The 18,042-nt window shown below is 40.0% G+C and overlaps 1 protein-coding gene across 1 annotated transcript in view; it reads left to right on the top strand.

Moving 5' to 3' along the window:
* The first annotated feature begins 635 nt into the window (after positions 1-635).
* LOC122558742 (BTB/POZ domain-containing protein KCTD19-like) overlaps positions 636-18,042 on the top strand; it is a 120,977-nt gene continuing 103,570 nt past the window's right edge. The window contains exons 1-3 of the mRNA XM_087995589.1: positions 636-763; positions 3,022-3,338; positions 13,512-13,659. Coding sequence (XP_087851715.1) covers positions 3,048-3,338; positions 13,512-13,659 — 439 coding nt within the window. The 5' untranslated portion in view covers positions 636-763; positions 3,022-3,047. The remainder of the gene's footprint in view (positions 764-3,021; positions 3,339-13,511; positions 13,660-18,042) is intronic.

Below are 18,042 nucleotides of genomic sequence, written 5' to 3' on the forward strand. Positions count from 1 at the left end.
GACCACTTGATTGCCATCTTATTTCTTCTCCCACTCACCTCTCGCAACAAACCTTAATTAAAGCACCCCTTTCCTCACGCCTTCACTTCCCTTAAATTCCCAGATCCTCGGTCTGTCTGTCGCAATCAGGTAAAAAGTTAACACAACACAGGTTATAATCCAACAGGTTTAATTGGAAACACACTAGCTTTTGGAGCGACGCTCCATCAGGTGGTTCATCCTGATGAAGGAGCGACGCTCCGAAAGCTAGTGCGCTTCCAATTAAACCTGTTGGACTATAACCTGGTGTTGTGTGATTTTTAACTTTGTACACCCCAGTCCAACACCGGCATCTCCAAATCGCAATCAGGTTAATTCTCTTCCCACCCTGACTGTGCTTCTAAGTATTTGGTATTGAAGACAAAAGAAAACCTTTTGCTAACACAGATGGAAAAGCTGAAAGCAGTTCATGTGACATCGTCATCTCAATCAACTCGAAGAAAGTCGTTTTTTTACCTTATACATGCATGACCGATACCACTTGTAAATGATGTGTCCCGCTCCCAGTGACGGGCATGTGCAGAAGGCGGAGGCCGCGCTCGTGCTCGCGGGTGCGCCTGCGTAGTGGTTTCACAGCGCTCGAGCCTTGCTAGACGGTTTTATTCAAAATGTTTGGATGGGTCTCGGGAGGGGTTAGTAAACGGACTCAAACCGACGGTATCACTAAAGCAAATAAAAGTTGCATGAACCATAAGTGGCATCGAGAAACCATCAACAAATTGAGGTAAATGCAATTCAGGAAATTGCATGACATAGTTAAACATGTTACAACTGATTTAATGTGTTTTTAAAGAAAGAAAACATCTATATTGTTTGACATGCGATGGTGGAAAGTAACGTTTGTTGTATTATTGTACGCGACTGACAACTTCGTGGAAAGAAAGTCTTTAACAATGGGTTCGGTTTCCACCGGGCATATCAAACAACTCCAGCGCAGGATGTGTCTGGCACCTTGTCTCTGAAACACAACCAGCTCCCCAACCAGACCAGACATATTTTCGCTAATGCCTTCGAGGTGCCGGTGTTGGACTGGAGTGGACAAAGTTTAAAAACTACACAACACCAGGTATAGTCCAACAGGTTTATTTGAAAGCACTAGTATTCGGAGCGCTGCACCTTTTTCAGGTGGTTGTGAAGCCTGATGGAGGAGCAGCGCTACGAAACCTCATGCTTCCAAATAAACCTGTTGGACTATAATCTGGTGTTGTGTGAATTTTAACTTCGCACAGTTAAGAATTTAAGTGACCAATGCAGAGGAAGTAGCTAGTTTATTTAACTCTACCTAACGGTTGGACCGGCGGAGCTGCTGTTCTGTAGGGGTAAGTTACGCCTTTCTCTGGTGGGAAGTGTGACGAGATGGTTTAAGAAGATATTCCCTAGCCTTTGCAAACTGTTCGCTTAGGTACTGTGCGTGATCTTGTGTGAATAGTTATGTCCCGATTTTGTTTCAACAGTTTATAGAGCCTGCCATCTTTTGGAGGCGACTTTTCTAAGAAAATACGGTTTTGGTGAACAAAAAAAATAGTAACAATAACGGCAGGCAGTCGCGCTGAATGTAGTAAGTTTAGAGAAATGCACAGGTGCTGATTCCGAGCTCTCACATGTAGTGCGTTAAACAATCAGCGTTACCTCAAACTCCGAGCAACCCAATTACTGATCCTAATCTTTAAATGAAACCCTACACAGGAAATGTTACGTCAAAATTAACTACAAATGATTGTGGTGCAATGGTCGTTCACATTTGAACTGTAAATTCAAATCCAGTCTGGGCTTAAAACCTCTGGTGTGTCCAGAGATCTGTCCTATCATGTAAAATTGTCCCTAATTTAGCACTGGTAACCTCCTCAAAAAGGTGGGTGATATGGTGAATGACATACTGCATAGCATATTGATTTGAATTTATTGTCACGTGTACCAAGGCACAGTGAAGAGCTTTGTATTGGAACACTTTCGGGATATGTTAATTTAGGATTAGAAGAAACGTTTTGTTGGGGAAGAGTAAATGAATTCTTTTACATTGTTCTGGAAATATTTGTTCATAATGGAACTTGCACAACATGCTGATTTCCAATGGATAATAAAATTAAAGTGACACATGCTGTAGATTCACAGGCCTTCCTTGGCGAACATTTTGCAGCAGTGGAGGGATTCACAGGCTGTCTAAAACTCTGACAGGATGTGATGTGATTGTTCATCCTAGAGTTCTAACCAGCTTTATATTTGCTCCTGGAATGGTTACGGAGTGCTTTATTTGGTTCCACACCCCTTGTAACAATTGGGTGGGGATTGAGGTGGTAAAAGGAGATTACCAATTGTACCATAGAATCATACAATACAGAGGGGCTATCATGTTTATACCACCTAGAATACACTACTACCTACACTAGACCATTGCCTTCAATGTTGTGACACATCAGGAGCTCATCCAAATACATTTGTGGTTTCCTGTCTCAATTACCCTCCCAGGCAGTGCATTCCAGGCTCCCACCACCCTCTGAGTGAAAAAGCTTTTCCTCAAATCCCCTCTAAACCTCCTGCCTTTCACTTTAAAATTATGTCCCTTTTCAGAACCAGATTTGTCTCCAATTACCAACAAGTGCCTAGAATGGGGTCTAAACCCTGCACCTTTTGACATGGCAGGAGTGTTACCACTAAGCCAAAGGCTCACTTCCAGAACATTTATAGTGTGCAGTGTATTCAATTCACAGATGTTGATATTCACAAAATGGTGGAGAGCCATCATTGGGATGGAGTTCTTAAAGGATTTCTCAATCTATAAGCATCTGAGAACTAGCTTGTTTTGTATATGAACTTTGTAATCTGTTGAGAGAGGAGGAAGGTTTCCTGGACCTACAGTGAATGATCCATTACCATTCTGTTTAATAAAAAATATATTTGGTGCAAGCCTTTATGAAATAAAATAAGCTATCAACCATTCATTCTAAAGAGTTAATTGTACTACTTTTTTTCCTTAAATTTAAGCTGTTCCAAAAAAGGGATGAAATACAATGGCATCAGAAGACTATCAAGAAGAGGATGCTTTTTGCTTCAATGTAGGAGGCTGGTTCTTTTCAATTCCAAAGTCAAAGCTTTTACAGTTCCGTGATTCAGTGCTATGGCAGGAAGCTTCCAGTATTGTTTATTCTGAAGACGCCAGACTTTTCATTGACCGAGATGGATATACTTTCCGCCATGTGCACTATTATTTACACACATCAAAGCTGTCTTTTACTTGCCTTTCAGAAATTAGTTTGTTATATGAACAAGCAACAGCAATGTGTCTGACTTCTTTACAACAGGTACTGACCGTAGTTAATCTGTAGAGGAATGTAATTACAAAGATGTAATCTAATTCACCATATTGTTGTGTTTCCTTCCTTATGGGGAATGATTTCTCAATACTTCATCCAATGCTTTGTGTCAAAGATTGTCAAAGTAAAACACTCTCAAAATAGCAACAAATTGGTAATGGTATTGTATGCTGTCTAAAACAAATATCTAACATAGATGATGTCCATGTTGATGACTTAATTCTGTAGACATGATATTAAAATTAAAATTTAATTTCAAGAGAATGTATCATCAACCTAAAAAGGATAAGTAGACTATCAATTGTGGTGCCATTTAGTAGGCAAAGGATATTTAACCGTGAATTTGAATAATGAAAATTGCTAACGTTTTGGCAATCAAAATGGGAACATTGAGCAGGTACATTTCAGGCAGATTTCTCTTGTTTTAGATTCACTTTGAGTTCAGCTTGTACTATGGCTACAGTTTTAATATCTATTTCTTAATTTAGTTAGGAACATGTTAAAGGGTTCTGGGCCTGGGCAGAAAAGTGGATTTGAGGGTGAGATGAGATCAGCCCAGATCGTGTTGAATGGCAGAACAGGCTCAAGTGGCTGAACTGCTTACTCCTGGTGGTTTTGTTATTCCCCTGTTCTTAGTTTTTCTGAGATATTTTGATTGCACTGTTGCATTTTGGTAAGGCAAACCAGGGAAGGACTTATAGAATTAATGGTAGGGCCATGGGGAATGTTGCCACATTCAGAGACCAGTGGTTGCAGGTGCATAGTTCCTTGAAAGTGGAGTTGCAAATAGACAGGGTGGTGAAGGAGGCATTTGGCACACTTGCCTTCATTAGTCGTCATGTTGAGTGTAGGAGTTGGGATATCATGTGGCAGTACAGGATATTGGTGAGGCCACTTTTGGAATATGGTGTACAGTTTTGGTTGCCCTTCTATAGGATGTTGTTAAACTTGAGATGATGCAGGAAAGTTTTATAAGAATGTTGCAGGAACTGGATGGTTTGTGTTACAGAGAGGCGGAATAGGCTGGGGCTTTTTTTCCTGCAATGTCAGAGACTGAGGGGTGATTTTACAGAAATTTATAAAATCATGAGAGTCCAAAACTAGAGGGCAAAGATTTAAGGTGAAAGGGGTAACCTTTTCTTGCAGAGGGTAGTGCATGTTTGGAACAAGCTGTCAGAGGTCATGGTGGTGGCAGGTACAGTTACAACATGTAAACAGCATCCAAATAAACATATACAAACTTTACTGTTATTGTCTTAATATCACTTGATAGGTCTAGCCTATCTCCCTTAGTACTTAGGCGTCCATCTGTTTGTACCTTGAAACTAGTAACCCCTGCATTTGTAGGTTTTCTATTCCTCCAACAGCCTTGTGAAATCCCATATGATTGACTTCCCTTTTGACGTGTCTCCTCCTCTACAGGTTTGCCTGTAGTAAACCCAGCAGTATAAACATCTTTCCATTAACACCATGGGGTGCCATAGTCACTTGCTGGCTGGCAAAATGTTGGATTTAAATCACTATTCCTGAAGAACTGTCTGATCTTTGTTTAAAAGAAACCCCTTAACATAGGTAACCAACGTCTACCTGCATCTATTTTAAAATCTGAATTCAGAAATGACATTACTAAATATAAATTGTATAATTTTCACCAGTGGTTGACACAAAATCAACTTGAATAATTAAGTGAATTTTAAAGACTCCTGAGTCTGCTCTTTCATGAGTTTGTTCTCTATCCTGTTTATGTTCATAACAAAGTACATGATATGACAAACAAGCAGTATTGCAAATTCTCATGTATAGAGTTCAACCAGAATTGGCAGATATACATACTGCAAAAGATCTGGATATTCTATTTTGCCTCAGATTAGGATATATATTGCATATAAACACAGTAAATGTGGTATTAATCTGTTACTGCAATGGAGTGAACCAACCAATTTTCAAATGGTTCTTTAATGTTTTGCAACAAAATACGTCTCAGATTTTAATTGCTCAAGGTGTTTCAATGCAGATTGTAAACATGTGTTCATAATACATTTGTGTAGTGGAAAACAATTTCAAAATTGAGGTGCCTGCCATGAAACTTTAGTGTTTCATTCAGCTATCTAGTTATCTTTACTACTAGCTAGGTTAAAGTAAAAAAATGCTGGAAAAGCACAGCCGGTCAGGCAGCATCCGAGGAGCAGGACAGTCAACATTTCAAACATAAGCTCTTCATCAGGAATGTGTGGGAGGCCCAAGGTGGGTATCCCAACCCAAAATTTACGCCTTTGTTTCTCTCAAAAATAAATGGTTCTTTTTCAGGCAAGCCGGATGTCCCAAGTGGTATGCAATAGGAATTAGTGCTGGTGCCTCAACTTTTTACAATTCATATAAATGATTTGAATGAAGGGACTGAAGGTACAAGAACTAAATTTGCTGATGATATAATAAAAGATAGAAAAGTGAGTTGAGAAGAGGGTGGTGGTGGGTTGTTTTTCAGACTGGAGGCCTGTGACCAGTGGAGTGCCACAAGGATCAGTGCTGGGCCCTCTACTTTGTCATTTACATAAATGATTTGGATGCGAGCATAAGAGGTATAGTTAGTAAGTTTGCAGATGACACCAAAATTGGAGGTGTAGTGGACAGCGAAGAGGGTTACCTCAGATTACAACAGGATCTGGACCAGATGGGACAATGGGCTGAGAAGTGGGAGATGGAGTTTAATTCAGATAAATGCGTGGTGCTGCATTTTGAGAAAGCGAATCTTAGCAGGACTTATACACTTAATGGTAAGTTCCTAGGGAGTGTTGCTGAACAAAGAGACCTTGGAGTGCAGATTCATAGCTCCTTGAAAGTGGAGTCGCAGGTAGATAGGATAGTGAAGAAGGTGTTTGGTATGCTTTCCTTTATTGGTCAGAATATTGAGTACAGAGTTGGGAGGTTATGTTGCGGCTGTACAGGACATTGGTTAGGCCACTGTTGGAATATTGTGTGCTATTCTGGTCTCCTTCCTATCAGAAAGATGTTGTGAAATTTGAAAGGGTTCAGAAAAGATTTACAAGGATGTTGCCAGGGTTGGAGGATTTGAGCTACAGGGAGAGGCTGAATAGGCTGGGGCTGTTTTCCCTGGACCGTTGGAGGCTGAGGGGTGACCTTATAGAGGTTTACAAAATTATGAGGGGCATGGATAGGATAAATAGACAAAGTCTTTTCCCTGGGATCGGGGAGTCCAGAACTAGAGGGCATAGGTTTAGGGTGAGAGGGGAAAGATATAAAAGAGACCTAAGGGGCAACCTTTTCATGCAGAGGGTGGTACGTGTATGGAATGAGCTGCCAGAGGATGTGGTGGAGGCTGGTACAATTGCAACATTTAAGAGGCATTTGGATGGGTATATGAATCGGAAGGGTTTGGAGGGATATGAGCCGGGTGCTGGCAGGTGGGACTAAATTGGGTTGGGATATCTGGTCGGCATGGACAGGTTGGACCGAAGGGTCTGTTTCCATGCTGTACATCTCTATGACTGTATGTCTCAATGATATCAACTGTATTGCTCTCACCAATCCTCTATATCACTCTATGAAAAGCATAATCAAGGTATTAGGCTATGTTGCCTCAGTTTATGACATGAGGTAAACCCCTCTGCTAATTTAAACACAACACGCAGAAAAGCTCACCTCATGCTGTAATCTGTTAACTTCTGAGAGGCAAAGAATTATCCCAGAGGTCACTATTTAAAGTAAAAACTAACAACCTTATTCTTTAAGTTCATTAGACAGCTATTTACGACTCCTTTCTCTTAAACTTATCTTTTACCTCCCACTCTACAATGCTGTCTGATTTTAAAAAAAAACCCCGATTAAGATTTACAAAATAAAAATCAGTTTCAAAACCAGTCAGCTTTGTCGATTGCCTTTGTAGATTTTCCCCTGTATATTTTTCTGTGTATTTTACTGGGTTGTCTTTTCTTCAGTCTTCTGCTGCACAACTTTCTTATGGACAGGTACCTTTCAGAGAGCTATTTGGCTAGTAGTCTGTACTTGTCAGTGTTCTTGGCAGTTCTCCCCCAACAGTTCAAAATGTCTGGTTTTATACCCCAAAATATTGGATCATTTCATTGGTTTGATGTTATCCCAAACATTAAAAATCAAATTGGAATGGAATTTGGTCTCGGGGGCAAAATTTAAACTGATTGGCCGAATTTGAATTTGTTTTTATTCCATGGCAATGCAACTCCAATGATTTGTTTCAACCAAATGTTACATTTTTCAATTCTTAAGCACACTGTGTGCTTTCAGTCAGTCCTTGCTAGCTTCCTCTCTCTCTTAAAGGTACAATACACAGTTACACCTTCATAACACCCCCCCCTTAAGAAAAAAATGAACCATCATAATGAAAAGGTGGCTTCATTTTTTTCTCTATTCCTTAAACACATTACCATGGCTTACATATGACTTTAATATAAGTTCATACTAACTTCTTCCCACTTATATATAACATTGAATAGATACCAAGCTCATCTATGCTTTATCAGTTAAATCCGCGATAACAATCTGCGATTACATTCTTTAGACCATCAACGTGTATGATTTGTAAATGAAAAGTCTGTAACTTAAGACTCCTATGAAATAGTTTCATATTCTTGTCCTTAGAGCATTTCAAGAATGTAAGAAGATTGTGTTCCGTGTACACAACCGTCTCTGACACATTGTTCTTGACGTACACGTTAAAATGTTGGAAGGCCAGTATCAAACTCAATACTTATTTTTTGATCATGGAATATTTCCTCTGGTGGACATTGAGTTTCTTCAAAAAGTAACCAACTGGCAGTTCGATCCCATCATCGTCTTCCTGTAGCTGTACAGCTCCAACTCGTATGTCACTAGCATTGATGGCAATTTTGAAAGGTTTTGAAAAGTTTGGTGTAGATAAAACTGGTGTGGTGGCTAATATTGCTCTAAATAGTAGAGTGCCTCCTGGCATTGTTTTATTCACAGAAACTTTGTGTTCTTCTTCAGCAAATTGGTTAACAGTGCCACTGCACTGCTGAAGTTTGGAAGAAACATGTGATAGAATCCGCTTAGTCCCAAGAATTAAAGCACCTCTTTTTTTTTGAGGTTGGTCGTGGAAATTCCCCAATGGCCTTTGTCTTTGCATTCAATGGGGTCAATCTTCCATGACCACTGTTATGCCCCAAGAATCTCACCTCTGCTTTCGCGAATTCAGTTTTAACTTTAATACCACTTTTGCTTCTCGTGGTCGTTCAAAGAGCTCTGCCAACTGTACCATGTGATCTTTCCAGGGTTTAGTAAAGATCATTACGTTGTCCAAATATACTGCACAGTTTTTTAACCCAACCACAACTCTTCATGAGTCTTTGGAATGTGGCTGGTGCATTCTCCATTCCAAAGGGCATCATTTTAAACTGATATAGACCATTTGGGGTTACAAACGCAGAAATTTCTTTCGCCGTATCTGATAAAGGTACCTAGCAGTAACCACACAGTAAATCCAACTTGGTGATGCAACTGGCTTGTCCAACTTTCTTGATACAGTCCTCCAATCTCAGTATTAGATATGTGTCTGATTTTGTAAAGGCATTGACCTTCCAATAATCCATGCAAAATTGTTGAGGAATGAGGACGATTGATGAACTCCACTCGCTCTGGCTCGCTTCGATGATATCCTCGTCAAGCATGGCCTCCACCATCTCCTGGACCTTTCTGACTTTGAAAGATTAAGCCGATAGGGGTGTTGTTTTTATCAGAACAGCATTCCCTATGTCTACTTCATGTACAATAGCATTAGTCCTCCCCATCTGATTCCTACAGATGTCCTCATACTGCAGTAACAAAACATTCAACAGTGTTCTTTGCTCCTGAGACAGATAGCTTACTAACCTATCACACTCCTCAAGGGTTTCTTCATTTTTAAACATATTTTGAGGCACATCAAATCCACAACATTTGGATTTGATTCCTCACTCTGCAGGGCAGTAACTAACTCTTGTTTCTCCAATTCATTCTCCCTCGTATAATAAGGTTTCAGCATGTCCACATGACATACCCAATATAGTTATTTTCTATCTGGAATCTTTACCAGATTGTTCACCTGACTCAACTTTTTCTCAATTTGATAGGGACCACTAAACCTGGCTTTGAAGGGATATTCTATCACTGGTAACAGCACTAACATGTAATCCCCACAGGAAAATGTACGAGCCTCAGAGTTTTTATCTGCCACTTGCTTCATTCTAAGCTGTGCCCTCTGTAGGTGCTGTTTAGCTAACAAACCTACTCGATTTAATCTCTCCCTCACCTCCGATACATAAGTGTGAGAACTCTGACTTTAGTCCTGTCAATTTCTCTTTAATTAATTTCAAAGGGCATCTCACTTCATGACCGAATATGATCTAGAAGGGAGTAAACTGAGTAAATTCATTTGGGGCATCTCTAATGGCAAACAATATGACTAGGATACCTTTATCCCAAGTATTTGGGTGATCCCAACAGTGTGCTCTCAATATGGTTTTCAAGGTCTGTTGCCACCTTTCTAAACCTTCCAGGGATTCAGGAAGATATGCACTTGATTTAAGTGCTGTATACCTGAGCTATCCATGATCACCTCAAACAGCTTAGCAGTAAAATTAGACCCTTGATCTGACTGAATCTCTCTCGGTAGCCCATACCAGGTGAAGAAAGCTACTAACTCCTCTACCACTCTTTTTGCCTTGATACTCCATTATGGAATTGCCTCCGGGAATCTGGTAGATACATCCATTATGGTTAACATGTACTGGTTCCCATTTTTGGTTCTCAGGAGGGGACCTACACAATAAAGTATAACTCGCATGAAAGATTCTTCGAATGCGGGAATTGGCAACAAAGTTGTGAGTTTTATTACTGCCTGTGGCTTACCTACCATTTGGTGTGTATGACATATACGGCAAACGTTAACCACATCCTTGTGCAGTCCAGGCCAATAAAAATGTTTTTGTATCTTAGCCTGAGTCTTTCATACCCCTAGGTGACCTCCTTTAGGTAGTTCATGTGCTACCCATAACACTTCCTGACTGCATGCTACCAGCAATACAATCTAATACACTTGGACCCATTTCTTCTCTGCATTAATCTGCTGTCGTCTCCACTTCTGTCTTAGTATTCTATCTTTCAGATAATAACCCTCCGGAGTATTCTCTGCCTTCTTTTCAGAGTACGCACCCGCATAAATGTCTTTTTTTGTGATGTCTTTCTGTTGCAAGTCTCTTAGCCCTTCAGGACTAAACACTTCTGTCTGATCCTCTACCTGTTCAGATTTTTCCTGCAACATTACATCAAACAGGGTGTCCGCTAACTGAACCTCAACTCCTTCATCTTTCTCTTTACTTTTTTCTTCGCGCTGTGAGTTATGATAGTGGGATATGGTTATTACACAGTCTGGAAAAAATACCAGGATATTTTTCTTTTAGCTCCTCAGTTTCTTGATCTTCCTTGGGCTTCTCCACAACAAGGATTGTCACTCCCACCTTGGACCCTGCTAAATCATTCTCAAGAACAAACTAGATTCTTGGAACTAACACTGTCAATCACTTCCACTGTTATTTCCCCAGTCTTGAGTTGGCACTCCAACCTGATCTTACATAGGGAAACGCTAAATTTCTGTCCATCTCTCCCACAAATTACCATACTCTCGTGTAACAGATCAGAAAGAGTGCAAATTTGCTCATCTCTCACTATTCGAGTCTGGTTAGATCCTGTATCTCTCAAAATTGTAACTTACTGCTTTTCTCCCCCTGTTCTTTCTGAGTAAACTTTACCTACAGAGGTGAATTCTTTATAGAGATCAGGCACTAACTCCATACCCAGCCCCTAAGTCACTGGCTTAGCTTCTTTTACCACATTTTTTCCCACAGTGCCTTACTTTAACAACCAGTACTGTGACTTTACGTGTCCCACTTTACCACAGTGGAAATATCTGACACCTTTCACCTCCTTTCCACCCTCTTGAGCTTCTTTTTCAACTTACCAGTGTTCTCTACTCTTTGTTTTGTAGTGTAGGATCTCCGCTTCTCCCAACTTTTATCCCACATAGGATGAAATTCTGGCTGGAAGCTTGTCTTATGCACCACCGTGTATTTCTCTGAGAATTTTTCAAATGAAATAAAGAAGGTTTCTACATCTTTCTTATCAAAATGTGGCAAAGTTTTGACATATTTATATATTTCACTACCTTCTCTTTTAATCTCCATCCTGTTAACTTGACTGTGCTGACTAAGTCACAACTTCTCAAGTTCAAATTCTCTTTTGTTTGTTCAGCTGAGAACCTTCTCTCTTATTTTTCTCTGTTTCTCTCTTCCTTTATTCTCTCTCTCTTTGCTCAGCTAAGAACACTCTCTCTCTTTTTCCTCTCTCTCCCTCTTTGTTTATCTTTTAACTCCATTTTCCTCAATTGTAATTTAAGTTTTTCTAACTCTACTGTACTTGCCTGTTTCTCTGACACCCCTAAGTGTTTAAGTAATTCCCTTACAATTTCAGCATTACTTTTGTCCTTGATCCAACCCAATTCTAATCTCTTTGCTAATTCTAAGAGAATGGTTTTTTTTCATTTTTTCTAAACTCTCTTGGCAAATTTGGGAATCATCTTCAAACCCCAGAACCTTTTTAGACATTTTAAGAGCCATTTCTCTCACTTTTAATTTAGCCAACCACAAGTAACCAAAATTAAACAAATTATCTCATCTACATTTTATTTAAAGATCTAAGGCACTAACCATCAAGTGTTTAAATCTACTGGGCATTTTGCATACCCCAAATCTGCTCAAATTTGTCCAAATCTCAAACTGGATCTGTCTAAACTATTCAATTCATGAATCTGAGACCCAAACTATTCAAATACTCGCGACTAACCCCCAATCTGTTCTGACATGGGGTAAACCCATCTGCGAATTTAAACCCAACACACAGAGGAACTCACCTCGCACCATAATCTGTTAAATTTCAAGAGGCAAAGAACTATCCCAAAGATCACTATTTAATGTAAAAATTAACAATTATTCTTAAAGTCCAAAAGAGAACATTTAGACAATTATTTATGACTCCTTTCTCTTAAACCTATCTTTTACCTCCCACTCTACAATACTGGTCTGATTTTAAAAAACGGTTAAGATTTACAAAAAAAAATCACATTTCAAAACCAGTCACCTTTGTTGATCTGCCTTTGTAGATTTTCCTCTGTATTTTACTGTGTCGTCTTTTCTTCGGTCTACTGCTGTGCCACTTTTCTTATGGACAGGTACCTTTCAGAGAGCTATTTGGCTAGCAGTCTATACTTATTGCTGTTCTTGGCAGTTCTCCCCCAACTGTTCAAAATGTCCGGTTTTATACCTCAAAACATTGGATTATTTCATTGGTTTGATGTCATCCCAAACAGATTGGATTGGATTTTGGCCTCAGGGGCATAATTTAAACTGATTGGGTGAATTTGAATTTGTTTTTGTTCCATGGCAATGCAACTCCAGGTATTTGTTTCAGCCAATTGTTTCATTTTAAAATTGTTCAGCGCACTGTGTGCTTTCAGTCAGTCCTTGCTAGCTTCCTCTCTCTCTTAAAGGTACAGTACATACCTACACCTTCATAACACACAGTTTTGTCTTTGCACCCAGTGGGAATGATTTTTCAAGTCAGTGCTGGCAAAAGGGATACTTTCCGACTGGTAGTATGTATTGTGAAATTAAAGATATGCTGCAGTTTCCATTCATTGATGACACTGATATGTGATACTGGGTTTTATGGTTCCTTGCTGCGAACATGTATACAGAGTTACCCTGAATGTCTTGCATACCCATTAAGCACAATATTTTACAGAGAAATTGTACCACAAATATTGGTTTGTAGTGATATTGAAGCACCATGCATAGTAAGGCATGACCATACTCTTGATCTTTCCCACTTATCAAGTTTCCAGTCTTGGATTTTTGAGTTACTGTTGGACACATGCCTAACTTTGACCTATTTGCATAATTTTATTGATTGCTGTTAAGCAGTGACAGAGGCCTGAGATCAGATCATTTGTTTGACTACTAAGCTCTGAAATTAATGATAAAACTATTTTAGGAAATTAAGCAGGATCATATTGTGATTAACACCTTTTATAGGCTGTACTCATTTAAACTTTAATAGGCTTTGGATAACATGAAAGAAAGTAAGCATCATTTACGCATACGGACTGAAGATGTACCAGTCACTAAAAGAGCAAGCAGGAATTATTGGAGAACACGATGTAACAGTAAACCCTCAGAGTTCCAAATTAAAAGTCCAGCATTTACAGGTAGTTACAGCTTTCATGAAGATTCTTTCATCCAGAGTTTTGTTATATTGTCATCACTAGTATAACAGCTGTTTAAACAATGAAAAGGGTATGATGATAAAGATCTTGTATTCATAAAGTATCTTGTATTCATTATCTTGACTTAGTTCTTCACATAGATTATCTTAAATTGCAGTCACTATTGTAGGAATGTGAGGAGTATGAGCATCAGTACTCATCAGCTTGTCAAGCCTGCTCTGCATTCAATACAACCTTCACCTTGCTGTCTACTCCCCATATTTACTTAGAGGAGAAAAAAAATTGTCTATCTCACTGTTTAAATATATTTTGATGTTGAAGCATCCAGAACTCTATAGTAGAGAATTCCAAAGATTCGCAGCTAATTGAGTGAATAAAGTCCACCTCACCTCTGTCCTAAATGATCACCCTTGCTTTGAGATTGAGCCCTAGCTTGGTAGATTTCTTAGTAAGATCAACCTTTCTATGTCTACCCTGTCAAAACCTTTAAGAATCTTGAATTTTCAATGATATCACTATTCTTTATGATAAACTCCAGAAAATATCGATCCAATTTACTGAGCCTCTCATTTCAGGCGCCAAATCTAATTGATTTTTTCACTGTACTGCTTTCTGATGCAAATATATTAAATACAATACAGTACAGCACAGGAACAGGCCTTTCGGCTCACCATGCCTATGCCAATTCCTAATCCTTATTAAGACACTTTAAATATTGCCTATACACGGTTTCTGTCCCTCAGTTTGCCTTTTGTTCATGCATCTGTCAAATATGTCATAAACATTGCTAGTACGCCTACTTCTACCACTTTTATCGGAAGTGCATTCCAGCCAGCTGCTACACTCTGTTAAAAATTTCCCTGGCACTTCTCCTCTAAACTTTCCCCCTCTCACCTTGAAGCTGTGCCCCCTTGTAGTTGACCTTTCCAACCTAGGAAAAAGCCTCTGACTATCCACCCTGTCTATGCCTCTCATAATTCTGTGTACCTTTATCAGGTCACCCCTCTCAGCCTCCATCTTTCCAGTGAACGCAATCCAAGTTTATCTAACCACTCCTTATAACTAAAACCCTCTAGATCAGGCAACATTCTGGTAAAGCTTCTCTGCACTCTCTCCAAAGCATCCACGTACTACTGGTAGCATGGTGACCAGAACTGTATGCAATATTCCAAATATGGCCCAACTGAAGTTTTATACAGCTGTAACATAACTTGCCAACTTTTAAATTTGATGCCCTGGCCATTGAAGGCAAGCATACTGTATGCTGCCTTGACTACCTGATCCACCTGTGTTGCCATTTTCAGGGATATTGTGGACCTGTAAGACCAGATCCTTCTGTATGTCAATGCTTCTAAGTGTTCTGCTTTTTATTATATAATTTGCACCTGAATTTGATGTCCCAAAATGCATCACCTTACATTTGTCCGGATTAAATACCATCTGCCATTTCTCTGCCCAAATCTGCAATCTGTGCATATCCTGCTGAATCTTTTGACAATTCTCCTCACTATCTGCAACTCCCCCAGTTTTGGTGTCATTTGCAAACTTACAAATTAGACCACCTAATTTTTCTCCAGATCATTTCTATATGTTATAAACAATAAAGGTCCCAGCACTGACCCCTGCAGAACACCACTAGTTACTAATCTCCATTCCGATAAGCACCCTTCCACCACTACTCTCTGTCTTCTATGACCAAGCCAACTTTGTATCCATCTAGCCAGCTCACTGCAGATCCCATGAGATTCTACATTTTATACCAGCCTGCCATGAAGTACCTTATCAAATGCCTTACTGAATTCCATGGAGACAACATCCACCACCTTTCCTTCATCAAACTATAGTGGTAGTAGAGTCAGATACATTAGGGACATTTAAACAACTCTTGGATAGGTACATGGAAGATAGTACGATGAAGGATATATAGGTTAGTCTGATCTTAGAGTAGGATAAAAGGTTGGCAAAACATCGACAGCCAAAGGGCCTGTACTGTGCTATTCTGTTCTATGCTATATAATCATTTTTGTCACTTCCTCAAAAAACTCAATCAAGTTGGTGAGATATGGCTTTTCCCACACAAACCCATGCTGCCTATCACTAACAAGTCCATTTGCTTTGAAATATGAATAAATCCTGTTGCTCAGTATCTTTTCCAACAGCTTCTCCACCATGATGTCAGGCTCACTGGCCTGTAATTATCTAGTAGGCGCATTCAGAAGGTCAGGAGGAATGGGATACAGGGGAACATAGCTGTCTGGATACAGAAGGAAAATATTCTGCCTGGAAGTCTGTCGTGAGTGGTGTTCCACAGGGCTCTGTCCTTGGGCCTCTACTGTTTGTAATTTTTATTAATGATTTGGATGAGGTGATTGAAGGATGGGTCAGCAAGTTTGCAGACGACACAAAGGTTGGAGGTGTCGTTGACAGTATAGAGGGCTATTGTAGGCTACAGTGGGACATTGACAGGATGCAGAGATGGGCTGAGAGGTGGCAGATGGAGTTCAACCTGGATAAGTGCGACGTGATGCATTTTGGAAGGTCGAATTTGAAAGCTGAGTACAAGATTAAGGATAGGATTCTTGGCAGTGTGGAGGAACAGAGGGATCTTGGTGTGCAGGTACATAGATCCCTTAAAATGGCCACTCAAGTGGACAGGGTTGTTAAGAAAGAATATGGTGTTTTGGCTTTCATTAACAGGGGGATTGAGTTTAAGAGTCATGAGATGTTGTTGCAGCTCTAAAACTTTGGTTAGACCGCACTTGGACTACTGCATCCAGTTCTGGTCGCCCTATTATAGGAAAGATGTGGATGCTTTGGAGAGGGTTCAGAGGAGGTTTACCAGGATGCTGCCTGGACTGGAGGGCTTATCTTATGAAGAGAGGTTGACTGAGCTTGGACTTTTTTCATTGGAGAAAAGGAGGAGGAGAGGGGACCTAATTGAGGTATACAAGATAATGAGAGGCATAGATACAGTCGATAGCCAGAGACTATTTCCCAGGGCAGAAATGACTAACATGAGGGGTCATATTTTTAAGCTGGTTGGAGCAAAAGTATAGAGGGGATGTCAGAGGCGTGTTCTTTACACACAGAGTTGTGAGAGCATGGAATGCGTTGCCAGCAGCAGTTGTGGAAGCAAGGTCATTGGGGATATTTAAGAGACTACTGGACATGCATATGGTCACAGAAATTTGAGGGTGCATACATGAGGATCAGAGGTTGGCACAACATCGTGGGCTGAAGGGCCTGTTCTGTGCTGTACTGTTCTATGTTCTATCTCTGTTACCCTTCTTAAACAAAGGAACAACATTAGCCATTCTTCAGTCCTCTGGAACCTGCCAGAGGCCAAAGAGGATACAGAGATATTTGTAAAAGCCCCAGTTGTTTCCTCCTTGTCTCCCACATTTCCTGGGATATATCCTATCTGGCCCTGGGGATGTGTCTGTCTTAATACATTTCAAGACCCAACACTTTCTCCTTCATTATATTGACCCTACCCGAGAGTAATCACACATTTTTCCTTAACCTTAAAATGTCTCATGTCCCTTTCTTTGATGTAATGTATTAATTTAGGATCTCACCAATTTCCTTTGTCTCCATACACAACTTCTTTCCTTTATCCTTGAGTGGGCCTAGTCTTTCCCTAGCTAGCCCCTTGCTCCTAATATATGTATAAAATGCCTTGGAATTATCCTTAACCCAACTGGCCAAGGACTTTTCATAGTCCCTTTTAGCCTTCCTAAATCCCCATTTGATTTACTTCTTACTTCCTCTATATTCTTCAAGGCAGGACATTGGTTAGGCCACTTGGGGAATATTGCATGCAATTCTGGTCTCCTTCCTATCAGAAGGATGTTGTGAAACTTGAAAAGGTTAAGAAAAGTTTTACAATGATATTGTCAGGGTTAAAGGATTTGAGCTATAGGGAGAGGTTGAATAGGCTGGGGCTGTTTTCCCAGGAACGTCAGAGGCTGAGGTGTGACCTTATAGAAGTTTATAAAATCAAGAGGGGCATGGATAGGATAAATAGACAAGGTCTTTTCTCTGGGATGGGGGAGTCCAGAACTAGAGAGCATAAGTTTAGGGTGAGAGGAGAAAGTTATTAAAGGGACCTAAGGGGCAATTTTTTCACTCAGAAGGTGGTGCATGTATAGAATGACTGGCTAGACGAAGTGGTGGAGGCTGATACAATTACAGCATTTAAAAGGCTTCTGGGTGGGTATATGAATAGGAAAGGTTTAAAGGGAGTTGGGCCAAGTGCTGGCGAATAGGACTAGATTAGGAGAAGTGGTCGGCATGGAAGAGTTAGACCAAAGAGTCTGTTTCCGTGCTGTACATCTCCATGACTCTGTGGATTTGTCTGCTTAT

The sequence above is a fragment of the Chiloscyllium plagiosum genome, unplaced genomic scaffold (assembly GCF_037043375.1).
Source record: "Chiloscyllium plagiosum isolate Xiang-an unplaced genomic scaffold, Cpla_swu_hap1 HiC_scaffold_17, whole genome shotgun sequence".
NCBI classification, from domain to species: domain Eukaryota; kingdom Metazoa; phylum Chordata; class Chondrichthyes; order Orectolobiformes; family Hemiscylliidae; genus Chiloscyllium; species Chiloscyllium plagiosum.